Genomic DNA, 12,445 nt, shown 5'->3' with positions numbered 1-12,445 from the left:
ACTTTGGTAAGAATTTATTTTCTTATATTTAAAGTAATTTTATTGAGATATATTCACACAACAAACAGTTCATCCAAGGTATACAATCAGTGGTTCAAAGTACCTTACATATTTGTGCAGTCATCACCATGATCATTTTTATAACATTTTCATTAATCCAGAAAAAGGATTAAACAGAAAAAGACAAACCCAAGATTCCCATTCCCCTTACCCCTCCATTTTATTGATGATTAGTATTGCATTCTATCCAATTTTAACTCTATTGTTAAATAGAGGTAGGTTAACTAAGATAGCTTGGTATTGACTATAGATTTACATATAGATATAGATCAGTGGAACAAAACAAAGCACTCAGAAGAAGGCCCTTTTTAAAAAAATATTTTCATACAATCTTTATCAATGATACATAATACTAGATTGCAGTATTTTGAAGATTCCTAAACAAATGTAGTAGAAATATTTTTGCATTTTTAGAGATGACTTTTATTGCTGAATATAACATATACACAATGAAAAGAAAAGGAAAGCAATGATTTTGAAAGCACTTCAACAGTTAGTTGAACGAATTTCAGAGTTGGTTATGGATTACCATTCCACTATTCAGATGTTTCCTTCTAGCTGCTCCAAAATGCTAGAGGAAATATAGATTTTTTTTCTTTTTTTGTGAAAAATAGCATATACAAAAAAGCAAAAAAATTCAAAGCACATTGCAACAAGTAGTTATAGAGCAGATTTTAGAGTTTGGTATGGGTCACAATTACACAATTTAAGTTTTAACTTCTAGTTGCTCTGAGAAACTAGATACTAAAAAAATCAATATAATAATTCATCAATCATACTCATTTGTTAAACCCTGCTTTCTATGTATAAATCCATGATCACATTTGACCTTTTTTCCCACTCTTTAGGGTTATCTGGGCTATGAGCATTTTCACTTTTTCACGTTGTAAGGGGCTGTGGTAATATGGGATACAAGGATGGAACTAGTAGATGTTCTGAAAAGGCTGTCCCCTTTGCAATTCAGGACTGATCTGGTTCTGGGACCCATCTGGAGGTTGTAGGTTTCTGAAAGGTTACCCTAGTGCATGGAACCTTGTACAGTCTCCTATAATGCTTTAGGATTTCTTTAGAATTGACAGGAATGTTATGCCTAAGAAGTAACTCTTAGGCATACCTATAGGTAGGTTAAGCTTTTCCACTACATAAGCTTCACAAGTGCAAGCCACATGATCGAGGGCTTGGCCTATTGATTTAGGTGTCCCTTATGTTTGATACAGTACCAGAGGTTTCCAAATGGTAAATTTTAATATTTCCATATTTATTCACCATCCCTGAAGGGAGCTTGCCAATACTTATGATTGTCTACTTAACATATTCTGGGATGTATCCAGGTATTACATTAAACTGTACAGAATTAAAGACCCTCATTCTTATTCTGGGCACCCTCTGTTTGGATTGTTAGTAGGAATTTTAAAGTGGTTGAGATGAGGGCTAACATATTTTTAGAATATAGTGATCATGCTATGATGCGAACATGAAAGTGAAGGTTATATCGTAAATGCAAAACAAATGACCACATGCATTGTGTGTTTGGTGCTTAAGAGAATCAAAAACACAAGCATATTAAGTAGAATTTGATGAGTGACTTTGTTGTGCTTTTTTAGCTTCACAGCCTATAAGCTTATTTCCATTTCCGTTTACTAACAGTAAAATAACAGAGCCAGAATCAGAAATTGGAAATCATGGAACGAGGAACTAACTCAGGCATGACTGAATTTGAATTGCATGGTCTTTCAGGTCCTCAAGAGCTTCATCTTTTCTATTTTGCTTTTTTCACACTTTTCTATTTATCCATTGTGCTGGGGAACTTCCTCATTGTGCTCACAGTCATCTCTGACCCTGTGCTACACATGCCCATGTACCTCCTCCTCAGTAACCTCTCCCTCATTGACATGTGTCTGTCAACCTTTGCCACCCCCAAAATGATTGTTGACTTCCTCACGGAGCACAAGACCATCTCTTTTGAGGGCTGCATGGCCCAGATATTCTTTCAGCATGTCTTTGCTGGGGGAGAAATGATGCTGTTGTTGGCCATGGCATACAATAGATATGTACCCATATATCGACCCCTGCACTATGTGGCCATCATGAGTGTACACAAGTGCACAGGCCTCGTGGTGGGCTCCTGGGTCATTGGGATTCTGCACTCAGAAAGTCAGCTGGTCTTCACAGTAAACCTCCCATTCTGTGGCCCCAATAAATTGGACAGCTTTAGACTTGCAGAGAAGATGGTGGCTTAGTAAGACTTGTGGATCTTAGTTCCTCCTCCAGAACAGTTACTATGGGAGTAGAAATGATACAGAACAGCTCCCAGAGCCACGACAGAGATCAAAAAGACAGCATACCCCATCCTGGAACAGCTGACTGGCTGGGAGAACCCGCTCCGGTGAGATCACCGAGGGGCACGGGCTTCCCCGGGCCGGGGCGGCAAGCGGTCGAAGTCCCTCCCATCCTCCTTCCTGGGACAGCTGGGAGAAGTGGACAGGCGGTCCCCTCAAGCTGTAGTGGCTGGCGACACCGCCACGTGTGGCCCCCCGGACCAACTGGGAGAATTGGATCAGAGATCCCCAGGCCACGAAGAACAGTGACGGGGTCCCTTCCAGACATGTGACTTCCTGGTCCGGCTGGGAATGGTGCACTCTCCTGGGCCACGGCAGCTGGCACCCTCCTGCCACGCTTGGTACCCTGGGTCGACTAGGAGATTCGGACGGGAGCTCTCCCGGGCTGCGACGGCTGGTGACCCACCCCGTGTTCAGATCCCCGGGCCAGCTGGCACTCTTCCAAGCCACTTTGGCTGGTGAACCTCCCCCACGGCGAGAGTTTTCCAAAGTTAAAGGACCCACAGCACCTTTTACTGGTACAACCTGCAGACAAACATGTGCCACGAGTGCCACCTACTGGGCAGGAAAAGAAAAACAGAACACAGAGATTTCACAGAAAAATCTTTCAACCTGTTGGGTCTAACACCCAGGGAAATCTGACTAGATGCCCAGATGCCAGCAGAAGATAACGGATCATGCTCAGAAAATTGAAATATGGCCTAGTCAAAGGAGCAAACCAATAGTTCAAACGAGATACAGGAGCTGAGACAACTAATGCTGAATATACGAACAGAAATGGAAAACCTCTTCAAAAACTAAACCGATAAATTGAGGGAGAACATGAAGAAGACATGGGCCGAACAAAAAGAAGAAATAGAAAAACTGAAAAAACAAATCACAGAACCTATGGAAGTGAAGGATAAAGTAGAAAAGATGGAAAATACAATGGATACCTACAATGACAGATTTAAAGAGAGAGAAGATAAAATTAGTGATTTGGAGGATGGAATATCTGAAGTTCAAAAAGAAACAGAAACTATAGGGAAAATGAATGGAAAAATTTGAAAAGGGGATCAGGGAACTGAAGGACAATATGAAGCGCACAAATATACATGTTGTGGTTGTCCCAGAAGGAGAAGAGAATGGAAAAGGAGGAGAGAAACTAATGGAAGAAATTACCACTGAAAATTTCCCAACTCTTATGAAAGACCTAAAATTACAGATCCAAGAAGTGCAGCGTACCCCAAAGAGAATAGACCCAAATTGGCGTACTCCAAGAAACTTACTAGTTAGAATGTCAGAGGTCAAAGAGAAAGAGAGGATCTTGAAAGCAGCAAGAGAAAAACAATCTGTCACATACAAGGGAAACCCAATAAGACTATGTGTAGATTTCTCAGCAGAAACCATGGAAGCTAGAAGAGAGTGGGATGATATATTTAAATTACTAAAAGAGAAAAACTGCCAACCAAGACTCCTATATCCAGCAAAATTGTCCTTCAAAAATGAGGGAGAAATTAAAACATTCTCAGACAAAAAGTCACTGAGAGAATTTGTGACCAAGAGACCAGCTCTGCAAGAAATACTAAAGGGAGCACTAGAGTCAGAAACGAAAAGACAGAAGAGAGAGGTATGGAGAAGAGTGTAGAAAGAAGGAAAGTCAGATATGATATATATAATACAAAAGGTAAAATGGTAGAGGAAAATATTATCCAAATCATAATAACACTAAATGTTAATGAACAGAATTTCCCAATCAAAAGACAAAGACTGGCAGAATGGATTAAAAAACAGGATCCTTCTATATGCTGTCTACAGGAAACACATCTTAGAACCAAAGATAAACATAGGTTGAAAGTGAAAGGTTTGGAAAAATATTTCATGCAAATAACAACTAGAAATGAGCAGGAGTAGCTATACTAATATCCAACAAATTAGACTTCAAATGTAAAACAGTTAAAAGGGACAAAGAAGGACACTATCTACTAATAAAAGGAACAATTAAAAAAGAAGACATAACAGTCATAAATATTTATGCACTGAACCATAATGCCCCAAAATACGTGAGGAATACACTGCAAACACTGAAAAGGGAAATAGACACATATATCATAATAGTTGGAGACTTCAATTCACCACTCTCATCAATGGACAGAACATCTAGACAGAGGATCAATAAAGAAATAGAGAATCTGAATATTACTATAAATGAGCTAGACTTAACAGACATTTATAGGACATTACATCCCACAACAGCAGGATACACCTTTTTCTCATGTGCTCATGGATCATTCTCAAAGATAGACCACATGCTGGGTCACAAAGCAAGTCTTAACAAATTTAAAAAGATTGAAATCATACACAACACGTTCTCGGATCATAAAGGAATGAAGTTGGAAATCAATAATAGGTGGAGTGCCAGAAAATTCACAAATATGTGGAGGCTCAACAACACACTCCTTTTTTTTAAAATTTTTTTATTAATCAAAAAAAAGAAAAGAAATTAACACAACATTTAGAAATCATTCCATTCTACACATGCACTCAGTAATTCTTAGTATCATCACATAGATCTGTGATCATCATTTCTTAGTACATTTGCATCGATTTAGGTAAAGAACTAGCAAAAGAGCAGAAAAAGATATAGAATGTTAATATAGAGAAGAGAGTTAAAATAATAATACTAATAAAAATATATATATATATATAAAAGAAAAAGAAAAATAACAAAAACAAAAGATATAGACAAACAAACAAACAAAAAACTATATTTCAGGTGCAGTTTCATTCAGTGTTCCAACATAGTTACATTACACTTAGGTATTATTGTGCTGTCCATTTTTGAGTTTTTGTATCTAGTCCTGTTGCACAGTCTGTATCCCTTCAGCTCCAATTACCCATTATCTTACCCTGTTTCTAACTCCTGCTGGTCTCTGTTACCAATGATATATTCCAAGCTGATTCTCGAATGTCAGTTCACATCAGTGGGACCATACAGTATTTGTTCTTTAGTTTTTGGCTAGACTCACTCAGCATAATGTTCTCTAGGTCCATCCATGTTATTACGTGCTTCATAAGTTTATTCTGTCTTAAAGCTGCATAATATTCCATCGTAGGTATACGCCACAGTTTGTTTAGCCACTCGTCTGTTGATGGACATGTTGGCTATTTCCATCTCTTTGCAATTGTAGATAATGCTGCTATAAACACTGGTGTGCAAATGTCCATCTGTGTCTTTGCCCTTAAGTCCTTTGAGTAGATACCTAGCAGTGGTATTGCTGGGGCGTAATCCATTCTGCCAGTCTATGTTTTTTGATTGGGAAATTCAGTCCATTAACTTTTAGTGTTATTACTGTTTGGATAATATTTTCCTCTACCATTTTGGCCTTTGTATTATATATATCATATCTGATTTTCCTTCTTTCTACACTTTACTCTATACCTCTCTCTTCTGTCTTTTTGTATCTGATTCTAGTGCTCCCTTTAGTATTTCTTGCAGAGCTGGTCTCTTGGTCACAAATTCTCTCAGTGACTTTTTGTCTGAGAATGTTTTAATTTCTCCTTAATTTTTGAAGGACAATTTTGCTGGATATAGAAGTCTTGGTTGGCAGTTTTTCTCTTTTAGTAATTTAAATATATCATCCCACTGTCTTCTAGCTTCCATGGTTTCTGCTGAGAAATCTACACATAGTCTTATTGGGTTTCCCTTGTATGTGACAGATTGTTTTTCTCTTGCTGCTTTCAAGATCCTCTCTTTCTCTTAGACCTCTGACATTCTAACTAGTAAGTGTCTTGGAGAATGCCTATTTGGGTCTATTCTCTTTGGGGTGTGCTGCACTTCTTGGATCTGTAAATTTAGGTCTTTCATAAGAGTTGGGAAATTTTCAGTGATAATTTCTTCCATTAGTTTTTCTCCGCCTTTTCCCTTCTCTTCTCCTTCTGGGACACCCACAACACGTATATTTGTGCGCTTCATATTGTCATTCAGTTCCCTGATCCCCTGCTCAAGTTTTTCCATTCTTTTCCCTATAGTTTCTGTTTCTTTTTGGAATTCAGATGTTCCATCCTCCAGTTCACTAATTGTAGCTTCTGTCTCTTTAGATCTACCATTGTAGGTATCCATTGTTTTTTCCATTTTTTCTTCTTTGTCCTTCACTCCTATAAGTTCTGTGATTTGTTTTTTCAGATTTTCTATTTCTTCTTTTTGTTCAGCCCATGTCTTCTTCATGTCCTCCCTCAATTTATTGATTTGGTTTTTGAAGAGTTTTTCCATTTCTGTTCGTATATTCAGCATTAGTTGTCTCAGCTCCTGTATCTCATTTGAACTATTGGTTTGTTCCTTTGACTGGGCCATATCTTCAATTTTCCGAGCATCATCCATTATTTTCTGCTGGTGTCTGGGCATTTGATCAGATTTCCCTGGGTGTAGTACCCGGCTGGTTGAAAAGTTTTTCTGTGAAATCTCAGGGCTCTGTTTTTCTTTTCCTGCCCAGTAGGTGGAGCTCGTGGTGCTCGTCTGTCTGCAGGTCCCACCAGTAAAAGATGCTGTGGCTCCTTTAACTTGCCAATCCGAATCTCGCAGTCGGCCCGGGAAACCACGCGTGGAGTGGGGCTCACCAGCTGCCGTGGCTTGTGGGAGTGCCGGTCCAAATTGCACAACTGGCCCAAGACACCAAGCGTGGCGGGAGGGCCCCGCTATCCAACGTTCCCAGTCAGACCGGGGAGTCACGTGCATGGAGGGGACCCCAGTCGCCAGCCGCCCCATCCGGGAAAACGTGTGCCCCTCGGGTATCTCACCACAGCGGATTCTCCCTGCCCATTCAGCCGTTCCAGAATGGGGTATGCTGTCTTTTTGGTCACTGTCGTGGCTCCGGGAGCTGTTTCGTATTGTTTCTGTTTCTTTAGTTGCTTTTCTGGAGGAGGAACTAAGACCTGCGCATCTTACTAAGCCGCCAGCTTCTCTGGAAGACAACAACACACTCTTAAACAATGAGTGGGTCAAAGAAGAAATTGCAAGAGAAATTAGTAAATACCTCGAGGTGAATGAAAATGAAAACACAACATATCAAAACTTATGGGAAACAGCAAAGGCAGTGCTAAGAGGGAAATTTATTGCCCTAAATGCCTATATTAGAAAAGAAGAAAAGGCAAAAATGCAGGAATTAACTCTCCAGTTGGAAGAACTGGAGAAAGAATAGCAAACTAATCCCAAAGCAAGCAAAAGGAAAGAAATAACAAAGATCAGAGCAGAAATAAATGAAATTGAAAACATGAAAACAATAGAAAAATCAATAAGACCAGAAGTTGGTTCTATGAGAAAATCAATAAGATTGATGGGCCCTTAGCAAGATTGACAAAAAGAAGAAGAGAGAGGATGCAAATAAATAAGATCAGAAATGGAAGAGGAGACATAACTACTGACCTCACAGAAATAAAGGAGGTAATAACAGGATACTATGAACAACTTTACGCTAATAAATACAACAATTTAGAGGAAATGGACGGGTTCCTGGAAAGACATGAACAACCAACTTTGACTCAAGAAGACATAGATGACCTCAACAAACAAATCACAAGTTAAGAAATTGAATCAGTCATTCAAAAGCTTCCTAAAAACTAAAGTCCAGGACCAGACGGCTTCACATCTGAATTCTATCAAGCATTCCAGAAAGAATTAGTACCAATTCTCCTTAAACTCTTCAAAATACTCAAAGTGGAGGGAAAAGTACCTAATTCATTCTATGTGCCAACATCACCCTCATACCAAAACCAGGCAAAGATATTACAAAAAAAGAAAACTACAGGCCAATCTCTCTAATGAATATAGATGAAAAATCCTCAATAAAATTCTAGCAAATTATATCCAACAACACATTAAAAGAATTATACATCATGACCAAGTAGAATTCATCCCAGGTATGCAAGGATGGTTCAACATAAGAAAATCAATTAATGTAATACACCATATCAACAAATCAAAGCAGAAAAATCACATGATCATCTCAATTGATGCAGAGAAGGCATTTGACAAGATTCAACATCCTTTCCTGTTGAAAACACTTCAAAGGATAGGAATACAAGGGAACTTCCTTAAAATGATAGAGGGAATATATGAAAAACCCACAGCTAATATCATCCTCAATGGGGAAAAACTGAAAACTTTCCCCCTAAGATCAGGAACAAGACAAGGATGTCCACTATCACCACTATTATTCAACATTGTGTTGGAGGTTCTAGCCAGAGCAATTAGACAAGAAAAAGAAATACAAGGCATCAAAATTGGAAAGGAAGAAGTAAAACTATCACTGTTTGCAGACGATATGACACTATACGTCGAAAACCCAGAAAAATCCACAACAAAACTACTAGAGCTAATAAATGAGTACAACAAAGTAGCAGGTTATAAGATCAACATTCAAAAATCTGTAGCATTTGTATACACTAGTAATGAACAAGCTGAGGGGGAAATCAAGAAATGTATCCCATTTACAATTGCAACTAAAAGAATAAAATACCTAGGAATAAATTTAACTAAAGAGACAAAAAGCCTATATAAAGAAAATTACAAAAAACTGCTAAAAGAAATCACAGAAGACCTAAATAGATGGAAGGGCATACTGTGTTCATGGATTGGAAGACTAAGTATAGTTAAGATGTCAATCCTACCTAAATTGATTTACAGATTCAATGCAATACCAATCAAAATCCCAACAACTTATTTTTCAGGAATATAAAAACCAATAAGCAAAATTATCTGGAAGGGCAGGGTGCCCCGAATTGCTAAAAGTATCTTGAGGAAAAAAAACGAAACTGGAGGTCTCGTGCTGCCTGACTTTAAGGCATATTATGAAGCCACAGTGGTCAAAACAGCATGGTATTGGCATAAAGATAGATATATCTTCCAATGGAATCAAATAGAGTGCTCAGATATAGACCCTCTCATCTATGGACATTTGATCTTTGATAAGGCAGTCAATCCAACTCACCTGGGACAGAACAGTCTCTTCAATAAATGGTGCCTAGAGAACTGGATATCCATATGCAAAAGAATGAAAGAAGACCCGAATCTCACACCCTACACAAAAGTTAACTCAAAATGGATCAAAGATCTAAACATTAGGTCTAAGACCATAAAACAGTTAGAGGAAAATGTTGGGAGGTATCTTATGAAACTTACAATTGGAGGCAGTTTTATGGACCTTAAACCTAAAGCAAGAGCACTGAAGAAGGAAATAAATAAATGGGAGCTCCTCAAAATTAAACACTTTTGTGCATCAAAGAACTTTATCAAGAAAGTAGAAAGACAGCCTACACAATGGAAGACAATATTTGGAAATGACATATCAGATAAAGGTCTAATATCCAGAATTTATAAAGAGACTGTCCAACTCAACAACAAAAAGACAGCCAACCCAATTACAAAATGGGAAAATGACCTCAACAGACACCTCTCAGAAGAGGAAATACAAATGGCCAAAAGGCACATGAAGAGATGCTCAATGTCCCTGGCCATTAGAGAAATGCAAATCAAAACCACAATGAGATATCATCTCACACCCACCAGAATGGCCATTATCAACAAAACAGAAAATGACAAGTGCTGGAGAGGATGTGGAGAAAGAGGCACACTTATCCACTGTTGGTGGGAATGTCAAATGGTGCAACCACTGTGGAAGGCAGTTTGGCAGTTCCTCAAAAAGCTGAATATAGAATTGCCATATGACCCAGCAATACCTTTGCTGGGTATCTGCTCAAAGGACTTAAGGGCAAAGACACAAACGGACATTTGCACACCAATGTTTATAGCAGTGTTATTTACAAATGCAAAGAGATGGAAACAGCCAAAATGTCCATCAATAGATGAGTGGCTAAACAAACTGTGGTATATACATACAATGGAATATTATGCAGCTTTAAGACAGAATAAACTTATGAAGCATGTAATAACATGGATGGACCTAGAGAACATTAGGCTGAGTGAGTCTAGCCAAAAACTAACGGACAAATACTGTATGATCCCACTGATATGAACCAACATTCGAGAATAAACTTGGAATATGTCATTGGTAACCGAGTCCAGCAGGAGTTAGAAACACGGTAAGATAATGGGTAATTGGAGCTGAAGGGATACAGACTGTGCAACAGGACTAGATACAAAAACTCAAAAATGGACAGCATAATAATACCTAATTGTAAATTAATCATGTGAAAACACTGAATGAAGCTGCATCTGAGCTATAAAAAAATTGGACAGCTTTTTCTGTGACCTCTCCCTAGTTGTAAAACTTGCCTGCACTGACACATATGTCCTCCAGATTCTGATGCTTTTAGACAGTGGTTTAATTTCCATGAGCTCCTTTGTGCTCTTGCTGATCTCCTACTCGGTCATCCTGGTCTCTATGCAACATCATTCCTCAGCTGGCATGGCCAAGGCATGGGCCACCCTGACTGCCCATGTCACAGTGGTGATCCTCTTCTTTGGGCCCTGCATTTTCATTTATGCCTGGCCATTCGGAAACTTCCCAGCAGATAAGTTGCGCCCAATATTCTATATTGTTTTCATCCCTCTCTTAAATCCCTTAATCTATGCTTTAAGAAATAAGAAGTAATATCAGCAATTCGAAAACTGAGGAGTCGACAGATCAGTCTTGACAGTCTGCCAGCTTTCCCTTGGGGTAAATAATAACTTATAATAAAAGCCAGGTTACTGCACCCTCCTTTATGCATTACTGTTTGTCTGAAATATCATAGGACACATTTTCTTAGTTTTTGTAACAGAAACAAACCAAGTTGTATAAAAGAGTATGGGGACAGTTTATCTTTTGCTTTTGAAATTGTTATTGTTTGATTCAGACTAAAATTAATTTTAATAATAAAATTCTTCCTTTTCCTGTAAAAATTAGCATTCTAATCAAATTCTCTCTTCTTCCACTCACCTTGAAAATTATAAGTATATACCAGATACTAATGTAAGATATTTAAATCGTATTTTTAATGTTTCAGAATATGATTTAATTTTCAGATTTTTCTAGTCATTCCATTTGGAGGCAGATATTATTATACATTATAATAAATTTTTATGTTGCACCACTCTCATGATATTTAGGTTGCACAATGCATCTAATTACAGTTCCAAACTTTCCCTTCTTCCTCTGTATATTTACAAACACACCTACTTCTTTGAACCAAGGATCTAAATTCATTGAGGTAATATGTTTTTTTTATATATAGGAATAGTATTTATTGCACCCACATTCTTATTACAAATTTTGCAAGTTTAGGGATCAAGCAGTGAATAAATAAGTTTGCTGGACTCATTAGATGAGCTCAGAAGGAAAATGGATCTGTATTTTCTATTGACTATGCTTAAATGGTTGCCTTGTGTCCACAACTAATATACTTCTGTCTCAGTGAATTAAACAGAAGTTTATAATTGCCACTCAAAGTTAGTGGCTTGATGACTACAGAACAAATGAACACTCTCAATGCTACTAACTGTATGCTTTTTCTCTCTGTGTGCCCATGCCTATCTCCAGTCTATGCCCTTTAATTACACCAACCTTTAAATCATAATTGAGAATGCATATTTTTCAGTGCTCTCCAAAGGTCTGTTCCTTTGGATTTTCAAAAGAAATCTGTATTTTCACACTTTAGTTTAATAGTAAATAATTACTATTAGTCTAATTTCTGTTTATCAATTAGGAAACTAAGAGTCAAACAAGTGCATTGATCACATTCACAATCATCAAGTACAAAACACAAGGCAAGTATTTCCATCTTCTGACTTCTAGGGTTTGAGAGGGAAAACCTACTATAATCCAAGTTACCCATTTGAAATAGAGTATATGGAAGAAATGATGGTATGGAATAGAATTAATAGCAATTATGTTTTCTCCTTCATAATGTCACCATTCTGCAATGTCTGTTGATTCCTCTCTGAAATATGGAATTAAAAATAATGTAATATATGGCTGTTGCATATGTTGATGGCAATATGGCCAAACTTATATTCAGTGATCATTATAGAGTTTAAAAATGTGTCTTCATATAATATTCATTTGCTCTGT

At 37.8% G+C, this 12,445-nt stretch overlaps 1 protein-coding gene across 1 annotated transcript; it reads left to right on the top strand.

Moving 5' to 3' along the window:
* Positions 1-1,742: 1,742 nt before the first annotated feature.
* On the top strand, positions 1,743-10,987 carry LOC143654985 (olfactory receptor 4K15-like). The gene is made up of 2 exons (XM_077126572.1): positions 1,743-2,258; positions 10,622-10,987. The coding sequence occupies exons 1-2, from the start codon at positions 1,743-1,745 to the stop codon at positions 10,985-10,987; spliced, it is 882 nt and encodes a 293-aa protein (XP_076982687.1).
* The last annotated feature ends 1,458 nt before the right edge of the window (positions 10,988-12,445 follow it).

The sequence above is a fragment of the Tamandua tetradactyla genome, chromosome 14 (assembly GCF_023851605.1).
Source record: "Tamandua tetradactyla isolate mTamTet1 chromosome 14, mTamTet1.pri, whole genome shotgun sequence".
NCBI lineage: Eukaryota > Metazoa > Chordata > Mammalia > Pilosa > Myrmecophagidae > Tamandua > Tamandua tetradactyla.
Note: the sequence above shows the minus strand (reverse complement) of the source record. Positions and strands in the feature narration are given on the sequence as shown.

What these genes read in the sequence shown, in the direction of transcription:
- LOC143654985 (XM_077126572.1), top strand. Translation starts at nt 1,743, where the DNA reads ATGGAACGAGGAACTAACTCAGGCATGACTGAATTTGAATTGCATGGT. An exon ending in TCCCATTCTGTGGCCCCAAT is followed by an intron (nt 2,259 to 10,621) that starts AAATTGGACAGC and finishes TGAGCTATAAAA; the next exon opens with AAATTGGACAGCTTTTTCTG.